General features: G+C 43.6%; 3 protein-coding genes across 7 annotated transcripts in view; 1 reads left to right on the forward strand and 2 right to left on the reverse strand.

Moving 5' to 3' along the window:
- Positions 1 to 13812, reverse strand: part of LOC115393914 (NLR family CARD domain-containing protein 3-like) — a 167707-nt gene that overhangs the window by 42005 nt on the left and 111890 nt on the right. The gene's annotated exons all lie outside the window — the stretch shown is intronic.
- On the reverse strand, positions 3879 to 8515 carry LOC115393918 (zinc finger protein 883-like). Of its 2 annotated transcripts, XM_030099026.1 has the most exons (4): positions 8228 to 8515; positions 6517 to 6792; positions 5086 to 5673; positions 3879 to 5001 (listed from the first exon to the last, which is right to left on the reverse strand). In XM_030099026.1, the coding sequence occupies exons 1-4, from the start codon at positions 8397 to 8399 to the stop codon at positions 4028 to 4030; spliced, it is 2010 nt and encodes a 669-aa protein (XP_029954886.1). In that variant the 5' UTR covers positions 8400 to 8515; the 3' UTR covers positions 3879 to 4027. The 2 variants fall into 2 exon arrangements, with proteins under 2 accessions (XP_029954886.1, XP_029954885.1); XM_030099025.1 differs by having other exon boundaries at positions 3879 to 5673.
- Positions 8788 to 12697, forward strand: hccsb (holocytochrome c synthase b). Of its 4 annotated transcripts, none has more exons than XM_030099070.1 (9): positions 8788 to 8870; positions 9479 to 9601; positions 9707 to 9754; positions 9838 to 9879; positions 9957 to 10084; positions 10421 to 10569; positions 11109 to 11228; positions 11303 to 11389; positions 11548 to 12697. In XM_030099070.1, exons 2-9 carry the CDS (start codon positions 9493 to 9495, stop codon positions 11741 to 11743), a joined length of 879 nt encoding a protein of 292 aa, XP_029954930.1. In that variant the 5' UTR covers positions 8788 to 8870; positions 9479 to 9492; the 3' UTR covers positions 11744 to 12697. The 4 variants fall into 4 exon arrangements, with proteins under 4 accessions (XP_029954930.1, XP_029954932.1, XP_029954933.1 ...); XM_030099071.1 differs by having other exon boundaries at positions 8801 to 8870; positions 9482 to 9601; XM_030099072.1 differs by lacking the exon at positions 9838 to 9879.

A 13812-nucleotide genomic window follows, 5' to 3' on the forward strand; every position in this document is an offset into this window, starting at 1 on the left:
CTGACGATCAATCTCCTCCTCGTACTGGACGATCGTTTGTTGAAACAGGGTGAATATTTCCCCAGCAGCAGCAGTCAGTCTCTGGGTGGTCGAGTCTCTCACAGAGTCGAGGGAATTCTCTCTTTCACCATCAGGAACAGACGCCTTAACAAGATCCTCCACCTCTCCAACGTGTGGAGCTTCATGTTCCTCCGGCTCCAGGCTGGAGATCGTCTTCTGCTCAGCAGAGTGTTGCAGTAGATTCTCTGGAGGGAAACAACACAAAAGTCACTGATGTGAAGATTTTACAGAGATGGATGATGAGACAGGACAGGGTACATTTAAAACAGAAACATCGAGATCGGAAAAAGTCAAATTTCAAGAAAAGTGACAGTCGCTGTGGGGTTTGTCTGGATTAGCTTCTCTGGGCTTGGAAACATTAGTGAGAAATATCCAGTTGTTGTATTTTTGAACCCATGAGCCAGAAATGAAAAGAATGAGAAACGTGACCAGGTTTGTGCACTGACTGTTGTGTGCTTACACTGTTTGTGCTGCCTTAGTCTTTGTTCATTTAGTGTAGCTGTGTCCTTATGATGTGTTCTTCATCAAGCAAATAAGAGTTTTACAGTTTTAACATCAGTTTCTATGATTGAGATTTGGGCTGGTTTTTGTTGAGTTGAACAGGTTTTACGTGGTGTTTGGGCTGGAAACATTGAGTCAGATCTGGCAACCCTGGCTGCACTCCCAGTGTCACACAGTTCACCAAAATCCACCAGAGCAACACAATGATCACTGAACAGAAAGGGATCATGATAAAACAAAACAAACGCAGAACAGGAAACAGTCACACTGGACCCAGAAATCAACCCCCGGAACAATGTCCCACAATCCCTGTTCTCTCCAAGGTGCCACCATAATATCACAGAAACTTCCTCTCAGAATCGGACGTCCGTCACCTCCAGCCCGAGCTGTTCTGTCTGAGATGCTCAGTGTTTGAATTTGTTTTCAGAAATTGAGTTCAGGTCCCACCCATTGACTGTTTAGAAAAAATAATTTATTTATAGACAGAACTATTTTAAACTTAAAAAAAAGTAATGTTATTTGATATGTACAACAACTAAATTAAGATACTGTTTTATTCTTTAATTTACCATCTAGAAAGAGGATGTATGACAATTTGCCTCGCAAACTAGCCCCGCCCACTCCTCATCCGCCCAAGTCCAAATCCAATGTGGATGAGGAGTGGGCGGGTCTGGTTCATGAGGCTATATGACAACCCCATGGTGGAGAAAACTAAGAAAGGAACTAACATTCAAAGAATGAAAATAATTTAATATAAAATGGTCATACCTGCAGTTATGAAAGACAGTGATTGTTATTTTTGTTTCTGCTATTCTCAGAGTTTCAGAGGGTAGTTGTGGAGACCCTAATGTCCATCCTGGATGAGTTAAAGAGTCTCGACTCCAGGGGAGAACTCCAAGCTGAGAGTGGACAGTGGCTCCAAAAAATAAACTCTGGAGCCTTTCGACATGATGTCCGAGGAAACTGGAGAGAAACAGGACGTATGATGGCCAATGGTAAATCAGAATAATGTTTTAAATCAGTCTTTCTCAAAAATGTGAATGCTGGGGTCTCGACTTCACTCTGAAGGCTTTTACCAATACGTACTATTTGGTTTAATTTATGTACTTTTATGTTGGAATTTGAGTGAGTTTCTTACAATATTCAAAACATGAATAAAAGTTTATTTTATTTTTTGGAAATATTTGAGTTTGCACTTTCATGTCATTCCAGTGTATGTTTCAAAATGTGAAATAAATTAAAAACATGCATATTTTGCACATTTACACATTTCTGAACGTTGGATAATGCTAGAAAAAAACGTTTGCTTTAGATTGCAGTAGGATAGTTTGGTTAAAGTTAACATAAAGAGATGTATTTATATCCACTGGTAAAATAGATGTCTTTTAGACCGAAAAATTCCTGGTGGGACAGCATTCTGTAATCTCGAGAGGCTTTCCATATTAAACACCAGATGTATATGTGATTGATTGGTCATGCCTGGCATATGACTGCAACACGTGGACAGGAGGCGCTGTGATCAGGTAATTAATTAAAATCTTTACCTAATAAAATAAATCAGCAGACGACTTGTATGAAAATCAGAGCCTGGTCAAGACGACACTGCTGTAGAAACTACAGAGAGAGACCAGGACATGTTCTGAAACCAGGCTTTCATTATGTTTATTTGCATTTTTGAGCGGGTTCTAATGGGACTCGGGTTCTTTCTGAAAACATCATCGCCCCCTGCTGGAATTTCCCAGGAATTACAGCTTTCTGCATCGAAAGTTGGCGCCGGGGCACGTGTACTCATGGTGCCTTTAAAGACGGCTCGGAAAAATACCTTAACTGAGGTTATACGTTTGCTACAACTTAAACTAGTGAGCGGGGATGAAGGCAAAGGTACGAGAAGTGTCGGGGACATGTCCCACGCGTACCCCGCCCCTGTTAAGTCCATGTGGGTACTTGTAATTCATTACTTCCACTCCAGTTAAAAAGCCACGCGAGCGACAATAACGCGAGCCATGTTTAAAAATCACTCCTGTTGTTTCACGTTGAACAAGAACTGCAGTCTCATTTCTGTCTGCAACTTCAAAGGAAATCTATCGATCTTCCACCAGTCACATTCACGTGTTAATTCACAATTTTTTCATACCTGTTCTGCTAAAGTTGATTTGAGGTTTAAAACTGATCTGCAGCAGTTTTCTCTGTCGACCAATCTCCTCCTCGAACTGGACGATAGTTTGTTCAAACACGGTGAATATTTCTCCAGCAGCAGCAGTTAGTCGCTCGTTGATAAACTCTCTCAAAGCCTGAACTGAAGTCATTGTTGCTGCAGGAGATGAAATGTTTCCTCTGAGAGACACAACAACACAGCAGAGAGCTGCTGCTTCTTCTCTCCATGTGTTGGAGGCTGACAATGTTCAGCTTCATGCTGACTCCTACTGGACATATCCGGAACTGCAGGCTGCACCTGAAATAGTTGCTCTTTTATGAATGGACTGTTCTTTTCTTTCCATCTTTATTGTGTTACAACTACCAACTTATAGGTCATAATCTGTGAGACACTACCAGGAAATATGTCAAGTGTTAGATGACATAATGATTAAAATTGGCCTGGGTTATTGGAAGTGTGCCATCAAATTGGGTGTGTGTGTGTGTGTGTGTGTGTGGGGGGGGCGCCAGGGACAAAAATGGGGATGTTCTCACCAGTCATTGGATTTTGGGCCTGTATTCCAGAGTATTACGGAATAAATGAGGAACATTAAACTTATAAAGAAATCTGGGAGTCGTTCCTAACAGACTCAGAATGGAAATTCTTCTATTATCAGGAGCACAATGGAATTAAAAGTAGAAGCAGCTCTCACCACAGTGCAACATTAAAGGAAAAGTCAAAGACATAAATGCAGAGGCCTCGATAAAAAAAAAACAAAAAAAAAAACAAAGAAAGGGGCAGGGTGGTAATTTAAAAGGTGAAAAGAAGTTCAAGAATATTGCACTGGGTAATTAGTTGCACTCACCAAAAATATAGACTTCAGCCTGCACAGCACATTGCTGCACCACTGCAGCTTTGACGGTGCAGCACTGGACGTCTTCTCACCACACATGCTGCACTCTGTACTTCAACTGTCATGGACAGAGCAATTTTGGACTTTCTAACTTCCAGCCCTGTGTCTTCTTTTGTTTTTCATGACCCAATTGCATTACTGCTGATGATCAGTTTATATCAGTGACATTTATTTGCTTGATAATGACAATAAAACCTCTGAATCTGTATTTGTTCACTAAAAACGACAAACAGTGAAGAACAAAACCCACTGGATTCATCATATTTTATTTCCATTTCTTAACTGCAAACAAAAAATCTGAGTCTGAACAGTGTTTAAATCAAGAACTTTTCTGTTAAATTGAACGACATCAGACTGAGATCTCCCAGAGTCCTTCAGGACTTCATCTATTTTGAGTTTCCAGGCAGTTCAGCAATGATCTACAATGAGAAAATCCTATCCCACGTGTTTGACAAGACAGGCTTCTCACCGGTGTGAGTTCTCATGTGGCCTGACAAAGTGCTGCTCTGACTGAAACTTTTCCCACAGGTTTCACAGGAATACGGCTTCTCGCCTGTGTGAGTTCTCATGTGGACCAACAAAGTGTACCGCTTACCAAAACTAGTCCCACACGTTTCACAAGAATACGGCTTCTCACCGGTGTGAACTCTTAGGTGGGCAAACAAACTATTGTGTTGACTGAAACGTTTCCCACATATTTTACAACAATATGGCTTCTCGCCTGTGTGAGTTCTTAAGTGGACAAACAAACCACTGTACTGACCGAAACATTTCCCACATACCTTACAAGAATATGGCTTCTCACCAGTGTGAGTTCTTCTGTGGATCAAATAACTCGCCTTCTGGTTGAAGGTTTTCCCACATGCTTCACAAGAATACGGCTTCTCACCTGTGTGGATTCTTCTGTGAACCAAATAATGACGTTTTTGGCTGAAACCTTTCCCACATGTTTCACAGGTATACAGGTTCACATCTGTGTGAGTTACTGTGTGATGATTCAGACGACACTCTTCACTGAAACTTTTCCCACATGTTTCACAAGTAGACGGTTTTTCACTTAAGTGAATTACTCTGTGACGCTTCAAATGACACCGCCCAATGAAACGTTCCCCACATGTCTCACAAGAATACGGCTTCTCTCCTGTGTGAGTTCTTGCGTGGACCAGAAACGGACTTCGCCGGCTGAAGGTCTTCCCACATGTTTCACAACAATACGGCTTCTCACCTGTGTGGGTTCTCCTGTGAGTCTTCATATCAGTCAGTCGAGTGAAGCCTCTCCCACATGTTTCACAGGAATAAGGCTTCTCGCCTGTGTGAATTTTTCTGTGATCCTTCAGGTAACTCTGTCGACCAAACCGTTTCCCACATGTTTCACAACAAAACGGCTTCTCACCTGTGTGACTTCTTGTGTGGTCTAAAAAACTACTTTGTCTGTTGAATTTTTTCCCACATGCTCCACAAGAGTACGGCTGCTCGCCTGTGTGACTTCTTGTGTGGTCCAAAAAACTACTCTGTCTTCTGAAACTTTTCCCACAGGTTTCACAAGAAAACGACTTCACGCTGGTGTGAATTCTCATGTGCCTGTTCAATTTAGCCTGACTGCTGAAACTTCTGCCACAAGTTTCACAAAGTATGTTCTTATCAGTGACTGTTTGGACCTTCCGACATGATTTAGGTTTTGTCCCGAGAGGTTCACCAGATGTTTCCTCACATTCAGCCTGGTTCTCTGACACACAGTAACTGTGAAACATGCTGATGTTTCTCAGCTCTGCTCTTCTCGTTAGTTCTGAGTCCGTCTGCTTTTGGTGGAATTCAGAGTCCTGAGAGAGGAACTGCTCAGTGTCCGGATCTTCTTCTGGTTCACTCAGGTCACTGTGCTCCTCAACAGGAGGAATCAGAGGGGAAACATTTTCAAACTGCAAAATAATCTGCTCTCCCTTCTGTCTGGTACCGAGTTCCTCGTGTTCCTCAGTCTGTGGAGGATCTGGTTCCTCCTGCTCCAGACGGTAGTTTGTCTTCTGTTTGCAGAGCTGCTCCTCTCTGCAGTCATGGTCCTGTGGAAGCTCTGCAGGGACAACAAAGTTCAAAACACATGGTTAGTCACATTACTTCTGCTGTTACTCAGCCAGTTAACCTGAAATCTTTTCAAAAATAATATATAGTCATTACATTGTTGCTTATTGAGCACCTTTAGCTGCTTATCAATTACTTTTTAGGATGAACTGCTTCCAGGCGGTGTTTCTTTGCTCATCTTCTCTCATTTCACACATCCACAATGCTGTGTTTTTGCTGTGATTAGACTTCCACACCAGAGGGGGCGCTGTGTGGCTGGGTTTAAAGTCCCACTCGATCCTCTTTTTTTGCTATTTTAAAACATTCTCAGAGGTGTGATTATAAAGCTTTTAGCCAAAAATCACAAAACCTGTGCCACTGTCCACTCTCGAGCTGCAGCAGCTCATTAGCAATTCGTCTCCGGGTTGTGGGCGGAGTCAGTGCTGCTCCACACTCTCCCTGTTGCCCCGGAGGACCGCCCCCCTCCTGGGTGTGAGACCTAAGAAATCCAATCTATTCGATTCTGCATTTTAATGTTGATTATTGTTCACAGCGATTTGAATGAAAAATACACAAATGTAATTTGGAGTGTAGTTTTCTCAAGATGTGTCCTCCAGCATGAGCATGTGAACAACATGAAAAACATGATTTTCATTGGAATAGGTCTTTAAGTTGAGAGTGGAGAAGAAGAGTGAAGGTCCTCTGAGTCACCACTCTGCTGAAAGACGGTGATTAAAGATATTATAAACCTAACAGACACAAATCCCTCTTCTGTCTGTCTGTTGTGGATAAACCAAACTCTGTCTTAACGATGGAGACCAGTCAGATTCATGACTTCAGTCACACTTTTCCATACCTGTTCTGTGTAACCTGATCTGAGGATTCCAGTTGATTTCCAGCAGTCTGCGCTGACGATCAATCTCCTCCTCGTACTGGACAATTATTTGTTGAAACAGGGTGAATATTTCCACAGCAGCAGCAGTCAGTCTCTGGGTGGCCGAGTCTCTGACTGAGTCGAGTGAATTCTCTCTTTCACCATCAGGAACAAACACCTGAATAACAACATCCCCCTCCTCTTCAATGTGTGGAGCTTCATGTTCCTCCTGCTCACCGATGTGTTGCAGTAGATTCTCTGGAGGGAAACAAGACAAAGTCACTGATGTGAAGATTTTACAGTGATGGATGAGACTGTGGCGTTCTCTGACAATGTGTTCGTCATCTGTAAACCTCTTATTTCCTTGTCAATAATAATGCTGTTTACAATGTTTATGCATTTGACCAAGACCAGCGTGACAGTCTGACGCAGGTCCCAAAGCAACACCGGGAAAGCGGTCTTCTACAGAACCGTCGACTGCATTAAACAGGGACGAAGCAACCTTGCTCCCAAAATAGGCAGAACCCGACAACAAGAGCCAGGAGAACAAACCACGTTGGTAGATTAAAGTTGATTAAACTTCATATTGAGGCCACAACACCTCAGAAACGATGACCAAGTTTTGGGGACAATATACATCATATTTACTGCTAAAACTACATATGAAACGCCTGAAAATACTGGATCACGGAATCCTTTGGGGGTCTTTAAGAGCAGTTAATCCAGGAACTAGACATGCTTACAGTGAACCAACAACTAATAAAAACAAGTCAACAAACTGAGTGACTGTGGAAAAATGAGGAGAATTTAGTCTTAATGATGATGTCAATCACTGCAGAGCAGAACTGTCAATCAAGTAACCACGCCCCCTCATTATGAAAACTTTCATGCTCTGTAAAAATATTTAATGTTAATTTATTTTCAGACGAACCATCCGATAGATGACCGGAGATAAAAAAAAAAGTGTCAATAAATAAACAAAATGTCAGATGAAAATTAAATATGTGAAAGTAAAATAACACATAAAAATTACTGAGGAAAGAAATAAAAAAATCAAATAAATTGAAAATGGTTATACAAATATAGATTAAAAGTTATAGTTTTTTTCGTGAGAAATTATTTTGTACGTTTTATTTGCATATACATTTACTTGTTAAGCCATTTTTATATTTACTTTAAATTATGGCCGCTTCAGTCTTCCATTATGAGACAGAACAGGTTACAATTAAAATAGAAACATTTAGAAAATGAGTCCGCTCATTTCAACAAAAATTGACAGTAGACGTGGGGTTGAAAGAATTAAAGAAACGCAACATATAGCCTCTCTGCTCTGAAACGCTCGTGCGAAATTTCCAATTTGATGTGGTTCAGTCATGTTTGTCCCAGCAACACCTGAATGCATCACCGTTCTGAAGGATTTACTGGAACGTCGAGGAGAGTAAAAACTACACAAACCACAGTAACGTTAGCATGCTAGCTCAGACTGAGTGTAAATAAATTATTTCTTCCGTTTGCAAACAGCACAAACACCGTTTCCCGTTTCTGATACAGATGCTGCCTAAATGCTGAAGGTTTAATCACTCCTGTTGTTTCACTTTAAACAACTGCAGCCTCATTTCTGTCTGCAGCCTCATAAGAAATGTATCGATCCTCCACCAGTCACATTCACGTGTTCATTTGCTCTTTTTCATACCTGCTCTGTTGAAGCTGGTTTGAGGTTTAAAGCTGGTTTCCAAAAGTCTGCGTTGTTGATCAATCTCCTCCTCGAACTGGACGATAGTTTGTTCAAACACGGTGAATATTTCCACAGCAGCAGCAGTCAGTCGCTCGCTGATAAACTCTCCCAAAGCCTGAACCGAAGTCATTGTTGCTGCGGGAAATGAAATATTTCCTCTGTGAGACACAACAACACAGCAGAGAACTGCTGCGTCTCGCGCGGTTTTGGAGACTCACAAACTTCAGCTTCATGCTTCATACAGGACTCTGGACACAGGCGGAACTGCAGGTCATTCGCTGCACCGGAAGTAATTGGTGGCGGATGATAATGTGTTTTTTTTTCAGCAAAAAAGGGTAAGAATACCTATAAGATACCTTTACTAGGAGCCCTCAGTCTGAATGAAACACGAACCCACACACTTTTTTTAATCACGTTAATCTTGTAGAAAGTCCTCATCCAAGATGGCAGCCATGCAAATCAGATTCTGAATGACGTGTTGACGTCATTCGTTCACGTAGCTTCCGTAGAGCGTCACGTTGTGTAAACACGTTTGTGTCCGTCTGGTTGACATTGGGACAATCGAGCGCAGAACTAGTCTATCCTCCGTCTTCTACAACAGGTTTGTATCCACGGCCTCCTCCATGGTCGAACTCTATTATCTGCTGTGTTGTTGGGCTAGTGATAATATTGGCCAGTTCTATTTAACGTCCGCGGACATTTGAAGTTGAGTGAACTTATGAGCTAAGGTTAGCATAGCTCCCAGGTAGCCTGCTTCACGGTAAAGGATGAAGGATGTCTGGATTCAGGGTTATCTCGGGACACGTACCGGGGACATTGGCTTGTGTGAACCAGCTTCTTCTTTTACACCAGTCTGACGCGGTGTTACGAGGTGTTTTAGCCTCATGGATCATCTGTGAGCCTGGGCGTTATAGGTCTGTGTCGTGTCAACACAGATGATCCTCGGTCTCCTGAAGTCCAGCACCATCTCTCCAGTCTGGGTGGTGTTGAGGTGCAGCTGATTGGACAGAGACATTTGAATAAGGGCTGTGAGTAGGGTTGCTAATGAGTGGAAATTTCCAGCCGATACTGGTCTGATCAAATGTCTGGGTCTGCTCTTCACTGTTGGTCTCTGCTGTTCTGGATCGTGCTGGCGGCACCCAGGCAGCCATGGATAAGCCATATCTATTGAGTGATCAGTCTGATGATGTTAAAATATTTTTTCCCCAGAGGGACCGGGCAGGATGGGCGCCTCTGTTTCCGCACCGGCTGCTCCTACGGTCAGGGCTGAGGCCATGGTGGCTGTTCCTCCTCAGGGCTGCCCCATGCACCAAGAAGCGCCTCCTATCAAAGGTATGGTGCTGATGTTCTCACAGCTGTCAATCATTTCACCATCTCAGTTCCTGAGGGTTCCCTGTGTTGACATGCTGCCTGTCTGTCTGGGTCTTCCTTTGCCAGTGTCTCCACCTTCAGAGTGTCCCATGCATCAAGCTCAGCCCGTCAAAGGTAGAGAAGTGCTGTGAGGTCCAACGTTCACATCATAAAGTCTCCTGCTTCTGTTTTAATTTGTCTTATTGTGCTTTTCACAGTATCTCCTCCTTCTGAGTGCCCCATGCATCAAGCTCAGACAGGTGAGAACTGCAGACATGGACTCACGGTGGAACGTGGTGCTTCCTCAGTCTGTCTCACGGTGTTCTCCCTCCTGCAGTGTCTCCTCCGTCAGAGTGTCCAATGCACAAAGCAGAAGCCGGGCCCGTCCACCAGGACCGGGCCTACGAGTTTGTGGAGTGTCCCATGAAAGCCGGATTGAAGGGCGACATCGACCCAGCAAACATGGTACTCGATCCTCTGTATTGATGCGGGCATGAGACGACACATTAACATCCATTTAAATCCACCACAGTAGATAAATAAATTAGATGGGAGTAAAAGAAGCGAAAATAATCAGTATTTATCTTTTCTGAAAGTGTAAAGCTGCATCAGTAAAATTAGAAGTTAGAACGATGGTAATAAAAATAATTTAAATCCCAGTGTTTCAGTTCATGTCCATTGCGTTGGTGAGACCTGTGCTGTTACTTCAGATGAGTGAATTGATGTCTATTTTCCACCATGAAGCCAGCGTGCTGGTGTTGTCGGCTGTCTCGGTGACGGTTTGTTCTGTTTGTGCACCAGATGCCTCCTCCAAACCAGACTCCGGCTCCCGACCAGCCCTTCGAGCTGTCCCTCAAGCGAGAGGAGTCCACCATTCCCCGTCACGGAGCAGAGAAGAACTGGGTCTACCCGTCCGAGCAGATGTTCTGGAACGCCATGCTGCGCAAAGGGTCAGTTTCCGGCCAATAACAAGCAGCCTGTCACTTTAAACCAATTTTAACATCAGTCAAGCAGTTTATTCACAACAATTTTCAGATCTTTCTACCAGCCAACGATAATCAGCCTTCTTTTTTTTTTTCATTAATTCCACTTTACTTCCAGCCTGTTGTTTCATTCCAGATTCAAGAGTCTGATTGTTTCAGTTCCTGAGGAGCTTTCAGTTCCTGTTAATGCCTGAATCTGTTTAATTTGACATTTGCCTTGCAGTTCACCCACTGCTCCAGCAGATGGCAGGCTGGGCTCTGGCCATGGAAACTTAACTGGGATGTAAAAAAAGTCCTTCAGCTGAGACGCTTCGGCGCGAGCCAAAGCAAAGACAATCTCTCAGAGAATGTGATTAAATCCAGCAGAGCTTCACAGAAACAGAGGATTCTATCAGGCTTAGTTACACAATCCGCTCTCACTAAACCCTCGTCTGAACACGATGCGTTCAGGATGATGACTGGAAGTGGTTTTAGTGTGTATGTCTGTGTGTATGTGCGCGCTGTAGGTGGCGCTGGCGTGACGACGACCTGGCGGCTGACGACATGACCAACATCATCAAAATCCACAACCGGAACAACGAGCAGGCCTGGGAGGAGATCCTGAAGTGGGAGGCTTTGCACGCAGGGTGAGTCCAGTGGCGGCAACAACCAGCAGCAGGCCCCTCCCTCCTGAGCTCACCGCCGCTCTGTTTCCTGGCAGGGAGTGTCCGTGCGGTCCCACCCTGAAGAGGTTTGGAGGGAAGGCTAAGGAGTTCTCCCCCCGGGCCCGTCTGCGCCACTGGATGGGGTGAGTGAGCCTCTCTCTCTCTTTCATTCATTTCACTGTGGTGTGTGAAAGAAAACTGAACCCTGACGACGACAAACGAGGTGAAACCCCAGCAAGTGGAGCTGATCGTCCGCAGTCTGTCTGAATTTGAGAACAGAGCCTCCGTCCTCTGTCCGCAGCTACGAGCTGCCGTTCGACCGTCACGACTGGATCATCGACCGCTGCGGGAAGGAGGTCCGCTACATCATCGACTACTACGACGGGGAGATCAAGGAGAACTACCAGTTCTCCATCCTGGACGTACGCCCCGCCTTTGACTCTTTAGACGCCGTGTGGGACCGCATGAAGGTGGCCTGGTGGCGCTGGACCTCGTAAAGGAAGAAACACACACACACACACACACACGGACTGCAGGAGCTCTCATTTCAACTCTGTGAAAACCCATGAAGAAAACAGAGACGCCGAGTTTCATCTTCATTCTGATTGTAGGGAAGAGCTTGAAGAAAACAGTTCAGTTCGCTCCAGAATAAACTCCAAGATGCTTCTTTGTCTTCCTTCCATCCTCAGATTGTCGTAACCTCTGCTGCAGGAATGTTACTCATCTCAAACAGGAAGCAGGCTGAGAGTTTGGTAGCTTTATCATGTTAAATGAGGATTTTCAACTCGATTTACTGTTTAGTTTCACTGATTTAGAAGCGAGTGCCGTGGGTTTGCGTGGGTCAAGGCGCCACCCAGGATCCTCCTGCCTCTTTTAACAGTAACAGCTAACGGTTCGATCAAACCTTTCATGAGTCCAGATGATTTAACAGTTTGAACTAATGAACACAGGTGAATGTGTTGTGACTAGTACAGTAAAATAAAACCGTGACAGAGCCACTGCATTTCTGAAGCCTCTCACATGTGTATATGTGTTCATTGTCACACACTCCCAGCCCCGGCAGTGATGGGTCTTGCTGCTTTCATGTAACCATATTCATATCAGTGTGTGTGAAGGAGCTGGCAGGGTTCGAACGCGCCCAGATTGACAATCGCAGCGTTGTCATTGCTATTTGTAACGGCTTCATGAGGGTCAGAGGTCAGCGCTCAAGTGCTGTATTTACTGTCAGCACCACTGTGGCAGAGATTCAGGAAGAGGAGGCTCTGTTCTGTATTTTTCCGCTCTGCTATCCTCTGTGCGGTAAAGCTTTGGTGCATGGATCTGCTTTTGTATTTATTGTTTTAGGAATTTTTTTTTCTTTTCTTCTTCCTGTGGTCAATCACGACCTCATAGAAATGGTTGTATCTAAAAGAATGAGTTAAAAGTGAATAAAGCTGTCCTCTCTGACCTGTTCTCGGTGAGCGTCTCAAGTTTTTTGAGTACAACTGGAGGACCAGCAGGAAGTGTGTTGAGGTGACTGCCGTGTGAGGGGAATCGAACATGCACAGTCCCACGGCCCACTGGAAGGGTTTACGCAGTGGTGAAATGACTTTTTCAGTGCATGAGTGTATGAAATGAGCTGCAGTTCCCAGTTTGTCCACCGGAGGGCGCAGCGATGGAAAGAAATAGAGATTTTATTTGATGTTTTCATCCAAACTGAAGACGCAGATGTTCTAAAAGAGACAACTGTACACGATTCTGTTAGTCCTGTCGCTTTATGATCGGACTGATTTTCTGATCTGAGGCCTTGTTTTCCTAAAGTTTCAGAAAAGTTGGCCAAAATTAAAAACTCTATTTAAGGAAGTAATTACATATTTTTAATGTTTCAAAAACTTGAGTCAGAATTAAGTTAACTCATGTCAGTAATAATTGTTTTTTGCATTATGTATTAAAAAATATTCCGGTAAAGATTACTATTTAAGAGTTTCAAAGTATTGCAAGGACATCCCACTGAAATCCAGCTTTATTCATAAAGCACATCTGAAGACACCACAGTGGACTAAAGTGCTGTAAAATTAATAAATAGGTTCTAAAAGAGCACAGTTAAGAGCGTGAATAAGGCTTCATAAAAACAATTTACATAACTCGAGCTTAATTCATCTTTTGGTGAAAAACTGATGAAAGGTTTGAAACTAGAAGCTGAAGCCACGCAAGAACAGCACTGTGAAAAAATCTGGGTCCCAAAAATATTAGGAACACATCAAACTGGGAACTTGTGGGAGTGAAATAACACTGCAGGAACTGGAAGTGAGTTATTAGAGTGGAATCAGCTCCCTCTGCTGGACGCAGTGCGGCTTTACACGGAGGAACAGCTCTATGGAGAAACAGGTACTGGGTTCAATGTGAAAAGTCTTAAGTTCGCTTGTAACGAAATCAATAACGTGCTGTGTCTTTTAATAAAACACAAAATACTAATATTAAACAGATTAGAGTGAAATCTCACATCTCACACTGTAGCATGATCTGAGGTTGCGTTTGCATGTAAGTCTGAGAGCAAAACTTTTGAAGCTTCTGTTTGCCCGACAAC

The sequence above is a fragment of the Salarias fasciatus genome, chromosome 9, assembly GCF_902148845.1.
Source record: "Salarias fasciatus chromosome 9, fSalaFa1.1, whole genome shotgun sequence".
NCBI classification, from domain to species: domain Eukaryota; kingdom Metazoa; phylum Chordata; class Actinopteri; order Blenniiformes; family Blenniidae; genus Salarias; species Salarias fasciatus.

Excerpts from the sequence above, each read along its gene's own strand:
- LOC115393918 (XM_030099025.1), bottom strand. The coding sequence starts at position 8,399 with ATGACTTCGGTTCAGGCTTTGGGAGAGTTTATCAGCGAGCGACTGACT. Across the intron at positions 6,793-8,227 it reads AACCAGCTTCAACAGAGCAG|AGAATCTACTGCAACACATC; the intron begins GTATGAAAAAGA and ends GTTTCCCTCCAG. Across the intron at positions 5,674-6,516 it reads GATCAGGTTACACAGAACAG|AGCTTCCACAGGACCATGAC; the intron begins GTATGGAAAAGT and ends TTGTCCCTGCAG.
- hccsb (XM_030099070.1), top strand. The coding sequence starts at position 9,493 with ATGGGCGCCTCTGTTTCCGCACCGGCTGCTCCTACGGTCAGGGCTGAG. Across the intron at positions 9,880-9,956 it reads CATGCATCAAGCTCAGACAG|TGTCTCCTCCGTCAGAGTGT; the intron begins GTGAGAACTGCA and ends TCCCTCCTGCAG. Across the intron at positions 10,570-11,108 it reads AACGCCATGCTGCGCAAAGG|GTGGCGCTGGCGTGACGACG; the intron begins GTCAGTTTCCGG and ends TGCGCGCTGTAG.